The sequence below is a fragment of the Lynx rufus genome, unplaced genomic scaffold (genome assembly GCF_022079265.1).
Source record: "Lynx rufus isolate CCGP_SWC_20201006 ecotype Redwood Valley unplaced genomic scaffold, mLynRuf1.p SCAF_2, whole genome shotgun sequence".
NCBI lineage: Eukaryota > Metazoa > Chordata > Mammalia > Carnivora > Felidae > Lynx > Lynx rufus.
This window is the reverse complement of record NW_025814834.1, coordinates 30,241,727-30,253,480: the sequence shown is the minus strand read 5'-3', so window position 1 is coordinate 30,253,480 and position 11,754 is coordinate 30,241,727. Positions and strand designations below refer to the sequence as shown.

Sequence of the window (11,754 nt, the reverse complement as noted above, 5' to 3'; positions counted from 1 at the left end):
CCATTTTGTGTAAATGATCTTTGGCTTTCCTTAAAGCCATTTGTTCCCATTAGTAAAGGATAAAATGAAAGCCTCTCCAAAGTATTTATTTCAGGCAAATACCCAGGCTCAGTCAACACTTCCCTGAGCTGGCCTGGGGCCAAATTTGCCAGACTAAATTAAACCAGCCATCACTTATGCTTCATTAGCGTTCCTGTTTTTAGAGCCATGGTTGAGAATTTCATCGTTGCTCTTCCTGCTTTGGTTCTAGTCCCAGGGCTAATTCTAGAAGCATTCTCTCTTCCCCAAAAGGGCAACGACTGTTAGGACTCTAATCTTAGGCGTCAAGTGCAGCACTGTTATCAGTGTGGTATTTCAGAACGAGCCCAAGCATAAATGTTACAGACATTGTGTTTCCATGGATCATAAATACCAGATGTCAAGGCCCCGTGTGTCTTCCTTGGCTCCCACCTGGCCCTTTATGATGGTTTAAATGTGTGTTCTTGCTGTTGAAGCAAGACAGCACCCTCCCAGTCCAGATAACCCAAGCCCAGCCGATCTGCTGCGGCACGGCGTCTGCGTCCATCGCCCCTCTTCACTGACTTTGCAGTTGTTTTGCACAAACATTGTGGCCTTTCTGTAATCTTTGGTGAAAAGAGCTTCATTTTTAAGTTGTGGTTTGTCCATGTTGTGGGCTACACATCCGAGCCAAGGTGTAGGTGCGGCTTGCTTTCGCTCTTTAATTGTGCACATCACTGGGGCTCTGCCAGCTGTCCTTTGCCTTTCGTCCCCTTCGGTGATGGCCCAAAGAAAACACAAAACAAATCCAACCGGAGAAAAAGGAGGGGAGAGAGGAACACCAGCTGATGGTCTCAGAGTCAGCAAAGAATCGCCTTATGTAAATAAATTAAAATCTAAGAATAGTGTGCGACTTAATTAAGCCTGACATAGATCAGGTGCACTGGAGTATGTCTAGAGGTTAGATATAATCAGGAACCTACACCCTCAAAAGGCGTCAGGCCACATGCCTCAGCCAGAATACACTTGCAGTAACCGTGTGGAGGAGTCCGTTTGGCCCCAGACCTAAGCGCAGTAGAGATGCAAGATGTGAAGAATGGCCAAGGAACGAAACAAACCCCTTTTAGCATAGTGTGGCTCAATGGAGAATCTAGGTGCTTGCAGGCAGCCAGCAGAAACCATTCCTCCTTCCCCCCACAGCCCAGAGGGCAGGAGACCCACAATCATTCTACTCTAATTGTCCTTAGGCTTTGCCGTCACCGACCTCCAAGAGCCCAAAAAGACTAAATGCCCACAGGCACTGCACCAAGGAATAGGAAAGGCTGTTTGAAAAATCAGCAACTGACATTCTAGCATCACCCTGGGGGCGGAAGGGGGCAAACGTCTTGTTCTGGAGGCTTAGGACCAGAGTGGTCAGTGATCCTGAAAGAGGTTGTTGGGGGAAATTTTAGGATAATAACCGGCTGGATGTTTCTCTCGCTTTTTTTTTTTTTTTTAACTTACAAGTTATACACAACGACATCCTGGAAATGTGTACATAATACGGAAGAAGCAGAAGTCCATTTCATTGCTAACCAGTCCCACTCTCTTCCCCAAAGAGAGTAATCACGAGAAACAGCTTGAGGTATATATTTCCAGGCCTTGCTTTAGACCTTTACAAACCTGTATGTCTGTGTCCGGTTATGTGATCTGTTTGGTTGGGATTCGGTTTTGTTTGCATAAATGGTATCACAACATTTGCTCCGTTGTCGGACAACTTTCTCCTTTTCGTTTCACAAAATCTTGACAATACGTCAGTACCCACTGCCAGATTACCCCATCGTGTTTAACTCTTGCATGGCATTCCATATTGTACCCTAGTTTATTAACTGCTCCCCTACTGGTGGGCATTCAGGTTGCGTTTAATTCCCTTTTTTTTTTTCTGTTATAAACAATACTGCAATGAACATCTTTGAGGCTGCATCTTTGCGCACATGTTTCTCTGCGATAGGACGAGTCGGCCAAATGGTGTGCCTCGCTTCATTTTACCAGATGCTTCAAGTGGCTGAGGTTAACCTTTTGCAGTGAACCTGTCCCCATTTGAGAGAGTCACAAACTAGCAGACGTCCTGGATTCTATCCCCTCCCACATCGCCACAGGCCACGTAATCTCTGGGGCTATCTCTCTCTCCTGGAGTGGGTGGAGCGCTTGTAAGAGAAGACTTTATATAGTTTTAGCTGAAGGGAATTTTAATCGCAGGGACTTTTTTTTTTTTTTAACTGTCAATTTGTGGCGAATGTGGCCTGACTGTAAGTGGCAGCTCACCAGAGCTGTGGCAGCTGTGGTACAGGGGTTAATTCCATCCCTGGGTTCTGTAGGCAGAGCCCTGTTCTCCATGATTAATGAGTTCCCCTTGGTTTCCTCAAAGAATGACTGCACTGTGCCTTGCTGTTATTTATTTATGTTTCCTACTAAAAAATTCATGTAAAAAACATCCTTTAAGGTCAGTGCACAGTATTGTGCTGCAGACTAAAATATTCCGGCAGCCGCGAGTAGGGCCCACGTGTCGACGGAAAGTCTCCAATCCTTGGGGCCTTAGGACCAAAGCGCCCACCTCGGTCCCCAGGACAGCAGGCTTTCCGGGCCAAAAGGTGGCGTCGGGCTTTCTTCCGAGGAGGTCCAGGGCTGCTGGGACCCAAGGAAAGTGACCAGGAGGCGAGGTTGTTTTCTAGTGGGAGGTGTGTGTGCGTAGGCAAAGCTGCTGGCCCCAAGTGGCGAGCGGAAGAGAAGCAAGGGGCCTGTTTGGTCAAAACACCTTTTCCTCCAAGAGCACTCTTCTGACTTCTACTGTGCACTAAGACAAAGGGATCTTGGTAATGGGAGTTGGACTCCGAGCATAACGGACAGTGTCTACCGCCATTTGTGGGCTTTGTGGGCTTTTTTCTCCGCCCTGCCAAAAACCCAGGACTTCTGCCTCTTGGGCATGGGGTTCAGGTGGATAACTGGGGGGAAGTTCAGGAAAGAAAGCAGCATGAGCATGACATATGGATGAACTCGAATATGTCACTGCAAACACACCCACACGCGCGCACGCACGCACACGCCTTGTTTTGTCTTCTGTGTGTAATTGTGCAAAATTGAACTCTTTAGAGATCATGAACTAACATACCCCTAAGCGAGGGCGCTGATCCAGAACCGGAGTGGTAGTATACCAAGTCTTGGCTTTCGGCAGTAGAGCGTTCGTCGTCGGGCGGCAGGACTCATTAACACGGGGCCTCAGCTAGAGTTCTGTGACTTGCCAGAGAGCAGCCAGCTCCAGTAATGATGGCAGTGCAGAGAAAGCTTTGAGCTGGGGGAGGCCTTGACCGAAGTCCTGTTCCCAGCCAGCCTGCTAGTTACTGAGGCTGCCTTTTAGCACAGGCCGTTAAAGAACCATCTCGTCCCTTTGTGTTTCCTTACTGCCACCGAGGGGCTGGGAGAAGGAGGCCCGCGTGGACTTCCCCGTCGCTTCTCCTGGGCAGTTCCCAACAGTTGGCACTGAGGCGGGAAGATGGGCCTTAGGACCGAGGCGGGGGCCGACATGGATGGTAAAAGCAGCCACCCAGAGCACCTCATTAGCCTCGGCCAACTGCAGACCGAGGGTGTAAGCTCAATAATGGCGTTCATAGGAAGTCCAGACCCACGACGCCGTCCTCTGTCTCGCTCTGCAATTCGCCACGGGGACTCCATCCCCTCCTCTTTCCCCAAGGAGGACCTGTCTCCACCCCTCTGCCTTTGTGCCAGATATCGTTCGTCTTCAACTGCCAGGCTCTCCTTTCTGCACCAACCCCCTCTCCTAGTGGCCCCTTCTCCTCTCCTCTGTCATTCTCATAGTTGCTCCCCACCTCCACCCCTTCATCAAACTCTTTCCCAGAGAAGTTGGGGGGCGGATTCCCTCAAACGAAAGCTCAATTGGTTACTTTCCTCCAAGTAGTTGTGTTCTTACTAGAGACCAAATTATTCTCTTATGTTATAATTACAGACCTGGGATAACAGCAAGCTTCTGGGGAAAATCACCTATTGAGTGGATAGAGACAGGTTCCTTTTTGGAACCCCGAACCTCTTACCACAGTGTTGTTCATTCTTGTGTTCTGAAGTAGAGCCCACCTTTTAAGTAGAGCAAGCTTACTTGGTGAGATACATAGGGCATTTTTTCAGGGCCTTACAGAATATGAGGGGAGGCTTTGACAAGACATCTCTTTTTCACAGTGGAAGCGAATGTGGTTTTGTTTCTTTGACGCCATTCTTTCACTCACCCAAGAGGTAGGAAACTACTCCACCTGAGTGGTGTTCCCATCATGCACACTTCCTGAGTATCAGGATTGGAGGAGAGAAGAAATGTCAAAGTCCGCTGGGCGAGCTCTCTGAAATGTGAACATGTGAGAATTTCCCTGAAATTTTAGGGTTTTCGCACCTTCATACTCGGAGAAGGTAGCCAACAAAAGAAGAATTTCTTTTTGTTCACGTATCTATTTCTTGTTGTTTTGACGTATCTACTGATACTTATGAAGAAAATCTCTGATTTTTCAAAGACCTAGGGTGGAGGAGAGAGTCCAGAATGTTCCTCCATCATCATTGCTGGGTGTTTCCAACCTGCACAGTTCTGAATCCCATCTTTATAGCTAAATATTTCTCTGGCTGCATTTTTCTTATTTTCACATCATCGTTGTGGCTCAGTGGAGCCATTCTGGCCTCAGCTGCTCATCCGCCTCCACACTTGAAAATATTATTAGGTCATTTCACAGCTTTCTCATTTGCAGTTGGTATTTCCAACCCTTTTTAGTGTTTCCATCTAGTTATTCAACTAAAAATAATAGAAAATAATGGCTAAATTCAAGTTCAGACTCCAGATATCTCAAACCTGTGCTTTCCAGCTCGAAACCATTTGAAAACTCCAAAAAATATTTTTTTCCATGACTTTGCATATATTTGGCTCTAAGCCCAAGAGATAAAAACCCATGATAAAGGATCTTCTGGTGGTGTTTCTCAACTCAAGCCAAACCCAGCAAGGGATAAATGGCTCTCAAGTACCCTGACTCTCTAATGGAGGAGCTTGGCATAGCTTTCATCAACATCTGAACTTTTGGCTCCTGTAGCAACTGGGGATGAACAAACTGAATTAGGGAAATTAAGGTGGTGGGGTGGGGCGGGGTGGGGGAGCCTTCAGCCAAAACTAAATGTTAAACTGAATTAAACACTGCAAAAGGCCAAGAAATATCTCCTAGTCTTTCGTTATTTCTCATTTATTTCAGTCTCAGGGTTACATCTCCTGCTGGGATCAAAACGAAATGGCTGAGAGAATTTTCTAAAGACTACTCCCATCTGAACAGTCCGGTGATTTAGCTGGCTCAGGGGTTTCAAGAACTTGGAATCAAATTCAGCAAGGGTTCTAAGTAGCCAAGAGCTTATCCCACATAAATCACAGCCCTAAACTAGGTGTCGAAAATGTGGCTTACTCGCCTTAGCACTGATTTGTTCAATGACTTACTGCATTTTTCTACCCTCCTTCTTCAATTTCATTCTCTTTAAAATAGAAGCGGTGACACCTGTGCCTGTGAAAATGAGTGATTTCAATGATTTTCTGGGTGTAAGAGACTCTTCAATCCTTGCTTTGAAGGCTGGTTGCACTTTGGTGGGTTAAGTGGCCACGTTAAGGTTGGTTTTATCAGCCTGGCTTCCGTTAAGGTGGAAGTTTAAAACTCGGGGCACAATTTACCCACTACTTTTTCAATTGCCAGTTCGCAGGGCTGATTTCTAAGGCAAATGAACCAGTATTGGAAACATGGGATCTCACAGCTTCCCTTTACCTGTCTGTTTCGCGGTCTTCTCTTTCCACACACACCTTAAGGCGGCTGACTTCGGGGAGCAACAACCTAGGAGAAGACAGACCTGGGGTGAAGACTGGGGTGGTGAGCAGAGTGGGGTTCTTTTCTATGGGGGTCACCTTGTCTACCTCAACCAGCAGCCTCTTGAGAGTGCCCTCATCAGAAGGGCCCTCAGACCTTTCTCATTTTCTTCCCATAAGACGTAGAAGACTAGAGCAGGGAAGAACATGAGTGGTTACTTTCAGAGGAGCAAACTGAGACTCAGAGGGTCAATGACTCGCCCAGGCTCTCATACCCGCGGTGGATAGCGGAGCTCAGATGAGAAGTAGGCAACCTGTTCCCAGTGCAGTGCTCCTCCAAATCCCATGCTCCTTTCCTTCAGACAGAGAGCAGGGCTGACACTACACGGTTCCTAGAGGGTCTCTGCTACACCCTCTGGCTCACTAATCTGTCATCAGCTTCAACCAGGCTTCTTACTCCACTGCTCGGAGTTCACGTGGAAGGGACTCTTCAAAGAAAACCAGTGTATTTTGGTGTCCTGAGATGATCTCCATGCAAATGGCCCAGGAATGGACTGTCCTCAATGATTTATCTGAAAGTAGCCAGTGGTTTGGGGCAGGCTTTTCACTTCCCAGCAGTCTTGCGAAGCTCCTTTTATGATGCAGAAAGTAAACAGAACAACACCCGCGCTGATACACTCGCGGTAGACCACAGCATAGCAGTAGTGGTGAAAGGGAAGGTCGAAATTTTTCTGAGAGTAATTGCAGAAAAGCAGTTTAACACCAAAGGATCTTAATTTAAGAGGGAAAAAAATGGAAGAAAATGAAGGAGAGAGGAAGATAGATAAAGTGGGGGGGGGGGTGCACGCGCACAGGCAGTTGCGTGTAAAGTGGGGAAGGAGAGAATGGGAAGCCAAGACTGGGAGAGAGCATTCCTCTTTGAGACATAAATCATGCTCGGTGGGGAATCCCCCAGCTGCAGGTTGAGTGTCTGGGGGTGTTTCTCCTGCATAACATGTGTGGTCTGACACCACCAGGCAGTGTTCCAGACCCCACAGGGAAAACATAGCTCCTTAGAGTAGGTTCGGTTTATGACTGGGTATGGCCGTTAACCTTTTGTGCCATAGTGTTGCAATTTACTGACAAAGACACTTGAAAATACGTGACTCTTCTAGGGTGGAAGGAGTTCTGGAACAGTCAGTGAGTGTTTTAATAACTAGCCCCTCTGGGCCTCTTGCCCTGAAAAATCAGGACTATAGGAGATGGACTAAGACCTTGAATCACTCTCCACTGTGTACCTCACCCACCTCTTGACGGTGCTAAGGGAAGGGACTCCTGGGGAAACGGGACTTTGCAGCCTGAGGCTTTGATGACAATATGAAAATGACCAGGTTTTGTTGAATTAGGTTGTTTGTTTTTTAAGTAGTGGTGAGTCTGCTCACTTGCTTACTTAAACTCTAGTAAACTCCGTTCCAGTCCTTCATGAGTTTACTTCTTCCTTTCACTGTGCTGGCTCACAGCAGCTGGTGGAGGAGAGGCGCAGAAACCTGACTCTCATGTAGGGAAATCCAGGTGGAAGATATGTGGCCAGGCCTGGCCATCTCTTTGAATTCCTTGATGGAGCAGACAAAAGCGAATTCAAGCCAAAAACCAAGGGATCAGTATATGAGTAAAAAGGCTCAGGTGCCACGTTCGAAGCCATTCCTGTCCATCAAACGGATAAAGGAGCTCGAACTCACCAACAGCCACAGTGCAGCAGCCTCTCTTCTGAAGCACCCTCCTCCCCACTCGAATGCTTTCCTTCCTGGCAGTGGCCTGGCTTCATGTGCCCAATCCTTACCCTGGATGCCAGCAGCACTTAGAGTCCCGTCTACAAGCCCCCACGTTCTTTTATACTGTTTTGTCATGGACAAGTCTTTGCTTCCCGACCATGCTGAGGGGCCTTGACTGTAGACACCTGGTCCCATCCATCTTCATTTTTCCAAAAACCCAGTGTGGCTCCTGGGCACTTTGTAAACCTCTTTCATAAGTAAGGATCGGTTGACTGGTTGGGTAATGAAGACTACCCTTGGAAGAAGAAGGCAAATCAGCCTTCCCCCTCTGAGTCACGCCTATCACGGAAAACATGAGCTTCAAATTTCAGACCGTATTTTCCCATTCATGAGAAGTCCTCCTGAGTTCCCATCAAAGTGTCTGGAGAGCGATGCAGGCAAAGAGCCAGAGAGCATATATCCAGTCAACTAGGATCCGAGACAAGGCAGGCCCGTTTTTACTGTTAGAATAAGGTGGTAATTATACGCTGATAGATGCAGTGTCCTGCCTATACCCAGAGAACTTGGAGGCAGACCTGGGTGGAGGTGAGAGGTCACCTCTGGCCCTCACGCAGTGCTGAAGAGTCAGAATTCAGGCTTTGGAGTCAAACTGGCTGAGACTGAGTCCATACAGGGCCCCAGAGGAAATAGGGTCATATGAGCACAAAGGGTGAAAGTGGAAGTCATGTGGGTGGTAAGATCCTTTCCAGATCTGTGTGATCCTAGAGGTGTGGCCCATTCCACTCGCCCTTGTCCGTCCATTAGGCATAGACACACCCACTCACTAAACCAGGGTCCTGGAAGGTCTTCTCCAAGTTTGTCCTCATGACAAAAAAAAGAGAAATTCAATTCGGTTCAGGGTCCCTGGTCCCTACATGCTTGTGCTATCTTTTGCTATCAGGGAGGTGCTACCTCTACTCTGTGCCTCGAGCTCATCATTTCTCCCCCTCTCCGCCCTTGCCTTGTCTTGCTAGAACTACAGGCACCTGGTGGGAGAGTCATACTCCTTCCTACCAGCATCCTGAGGAAACAAGGTGAGGTTTACCTATTGGGCTTAACAGAAAAGGAAGGCGGCCCATGAAGAGCAATGGGGCTTTTAAGAAAGAAAGCTCTTAATCACAGATATCAAGAATAATAACAAGGACTAGAGAAAATTGCTCTCAAAGCAAATTGCTTTTTTGTACAAATGTTCCCTTTATTTGGGTTTTCCCTAGTGTGCCATTCTTTCTTTAAGGCTTGATGAACAGATGCGCTTTTGAAAATGTTGATTAACTTATCCTTTTGTTGACCCTTCCCACTCACCCAAACTCCTGGGAGCAGTGATTATACAAAAAGCCAAGTCAAGCCTCTAAAGTGTTCTTCTTCACCTTAGGTAGCCTTTGATTCACCAGGTGCAGAAATCTCGGCCCATCTAAGCAATCAATTACATAGAACCTTAGAAATGGACCGATTCTTGGGAGGTCATCTCATCCAGTCCTCCACCTCCAGAGGCAAGAGGCTGTGATCTCCTGGGGCAAAATGTACTCATACTCATTACCATCCTTTTACCCCTTTTTCTTTAAGATCAATGCCACATCTACTCCTTTCCAGCCACGGTCAATAGTGTCCTAAGAGTTCTTCCCTGAGGGTGTGAGATGGAGCAAAATGGCATTCTAGCCTCCAAGAATCTGTCACATCCTTGGCAGAGACCAAATCCCTAAAAGCAAGAACAGGATTTGGCCCAAAAGTCACTGGCAAGAGCCCCACAGTTTTTGTACTAGGCTGATTCGCATATTCTTATCCAATGTTCTGCATCTCTTAACCGTGAAGGTGTTAAGACATATGAGCATCCCATCAAAACGATTAGTGGATGGAAATGTGATGCTTTTTTCCATGTTTGTTTGTTTGTTTGTTTGTTTTTTCACAAGGTTAAAAAAAAATCTCCAGATTGACTTTCACAAGCTCAGTTTGATCCCTATGACAGATACCTCTTGCCTCTTGTTGATTCATATTCACATCTTCATTCCAAGGAAACAGCCTGCATTGTAGGGTCCTGGAGAATAATGCAGGGGATGGGCATTGAGGTGGGGAAGCTGTTGTGACCTGCAGGTGCCAGTTGCTGTGCTATAAACATGCCAGAAACAGGCTGGATTTATGGCAAATTAGTGCCACATGGCATTGATCCTTTCAAGTGGGGTCCTGGCAAGTTGTTTTGTTGCATCCCTTACTAACGACCAGGGGGATCAAAATGTGCTTTAGCACTCTGGCCAGGATGAGGAAGACTTCTATCTAACATGACTAAAATCACTGCTTCCAGGAAAAGACTGAATTTCAAGTGTGGTGGCGATAGATCAATCCTCAGTTCATGTCATGGTCAAGTAGATCTTCCCTGAGATGTGCTGATGAGGGAAAGTTCAGGCCAGTGTGAAGTTCTTCTCTTCCTCTTGTTTGATAGTATTAGCTGTTTGGGATTTGGTTTTGACTTAAGCCTGAATTTTGGGGTATCGGTTTATAGTGCTGACCTCAAGGTTGTGCACCTGACTTGGGGTTCAATGTAACTCCTAACGTGTCCATACACTTGCTAACGCCATCTTAAGCTGACAGCCAGGGCAGGCATAATTAACCTGTGAGAAACAAAGAAATGATAAATCACCACATATTTGATTCTCTTTGTTGATGTTTTGCCATTTTAGACCAGTAATTTTCATTGGCTCTGATTTCTGTAAGATGGACAGCATAGTGAATAGAGAGACTGTCTTTCCCACATCCCCCCCCCAAATTATCATAAAAAAAGAAAAGGATAGACAGTGATAATACTGGAGAAAATCCACAATAAATTAATTTAGCTCTTTTCAAGCCTGGGCTAGTCAGATTAGATGCCCACGTTTGACCTATTCTAAGCCATAAAGAAAACCAGTGGAAAAGTAAACTGAGAAGGAAAGACAAGAGATATTAGCACAGATACGTGGAGCTGGACAGGCATTATGACATTCTTTCCAGTCCTACTTCTACATGAAAACATATAATGATGAAATGTGACTTTGTTGAATTACCATACGTTTATTTGAAAGCCAGAGGAGAAAGACCCTTATAGGATATGTCTACTTACGTGCATGCATATGAGGAGGGTCCATTACACTAAATAAACATCACAGTTGTAGCAACTGATGATGGGCATGCCATCCAAGTTACCTTGGATAAATGCAGACCTATAATGGCAATGAACTACAGTCATTACCACAACACAAGTGAGGAGTTATTTGGAGCTAAAGACCTTTTTTGTTTCTGTTCTTCTGGTTGCTGTTGGCAATAAAGACAAATCATTTGAAGGGAAAAGAATCCAGTAATGTACATACTAAATGATCTAGAAGCAGATGTGATTCTTTAGCTGCCCACTGTACTGGGGAGTCACTCTCAGAAAGGCTGCATCTCTGCCTGTTAACCATGGCAATAGAACTTGTTATAACTTGATTTGTTTGTTTTCTTTTTCATTATAGTAGACATTCCAGAAATACACGGAAGAGAGGGCTATGAAGATGAAATTGATGGTGAGTATTGCTATGATTTAGCAGATCATCATGAAATTCAGGTTTGGTTATAAAGATGTCAACAAAAATAATGCCTGGGGTATGAGAAGGCCAAAATTTAGAACTACCAATCAGAAATAGAAGGGAAAAGAATCCAGAGAGCAGTGAAGAAACCATCAATTGCTTTGTCAAGGTCAAATTTAGAAATTTGGAAAGTTTATTGAGTTCCTTCTGCCTAATCTGAAACAGGTCCCCTACTTCAGGCAACTTTCGACATTGATGGACTTCAAATCTGGATAAACCCTTTAGAAGTAAAAGCAAGGCTCTTCTAAATGTGTTGCTGCTTGAACCCATTGACCTCTTCCCAAAAAGGACCTGAGTAAATGAGTATAAATGTGAATATTCTCCTAGGCTTTCTGTGGTTTCCTGTTCCCTGGCTTGGGGGGGAGCCTTTCTCACACTATCCAAGACTCCAAGTTGGGGCCCATTGCCAGATTTAGGTTTCTTTTCTACAATGCCCATCTTGTATTTAGTCCAAGTTCTATTCTCCCACTTCAAATACACATACTTCAAGAGGATAAAGCAAGAGCCCTGACTG

At 45.9% G+C, this 11,754-nt stretch overlaps 1 protein-coding gene across 3 annotated transcripts in view; it reads left to right on the top strand.

The window, feature by feature from the left end:
- The window catches only part of NRP2 (neuropilin 2), a 116,497-nt gene that overhangs the window by 99,426 nt on the left and 5,317 nt on the right, over nucleotides 1–11,754 (top strand). For 2 of the 3 annotated variants that reach the window (XM_047082171.1, XM_047082170.1), the window contains exon 16: nucleotides 11,127–11,177. In XM_047082171.1, the coding sequence (XP_046938127.1) occupies nucleotides 11,127–11,177 (51 nt within the window). The remainder of the gene's footprint in view (nucleotides 1–11,126; nucleotides 11,178–11,754) is intronic. The other variant, XM_047082172.1, reaches the window with a different exon arrangement.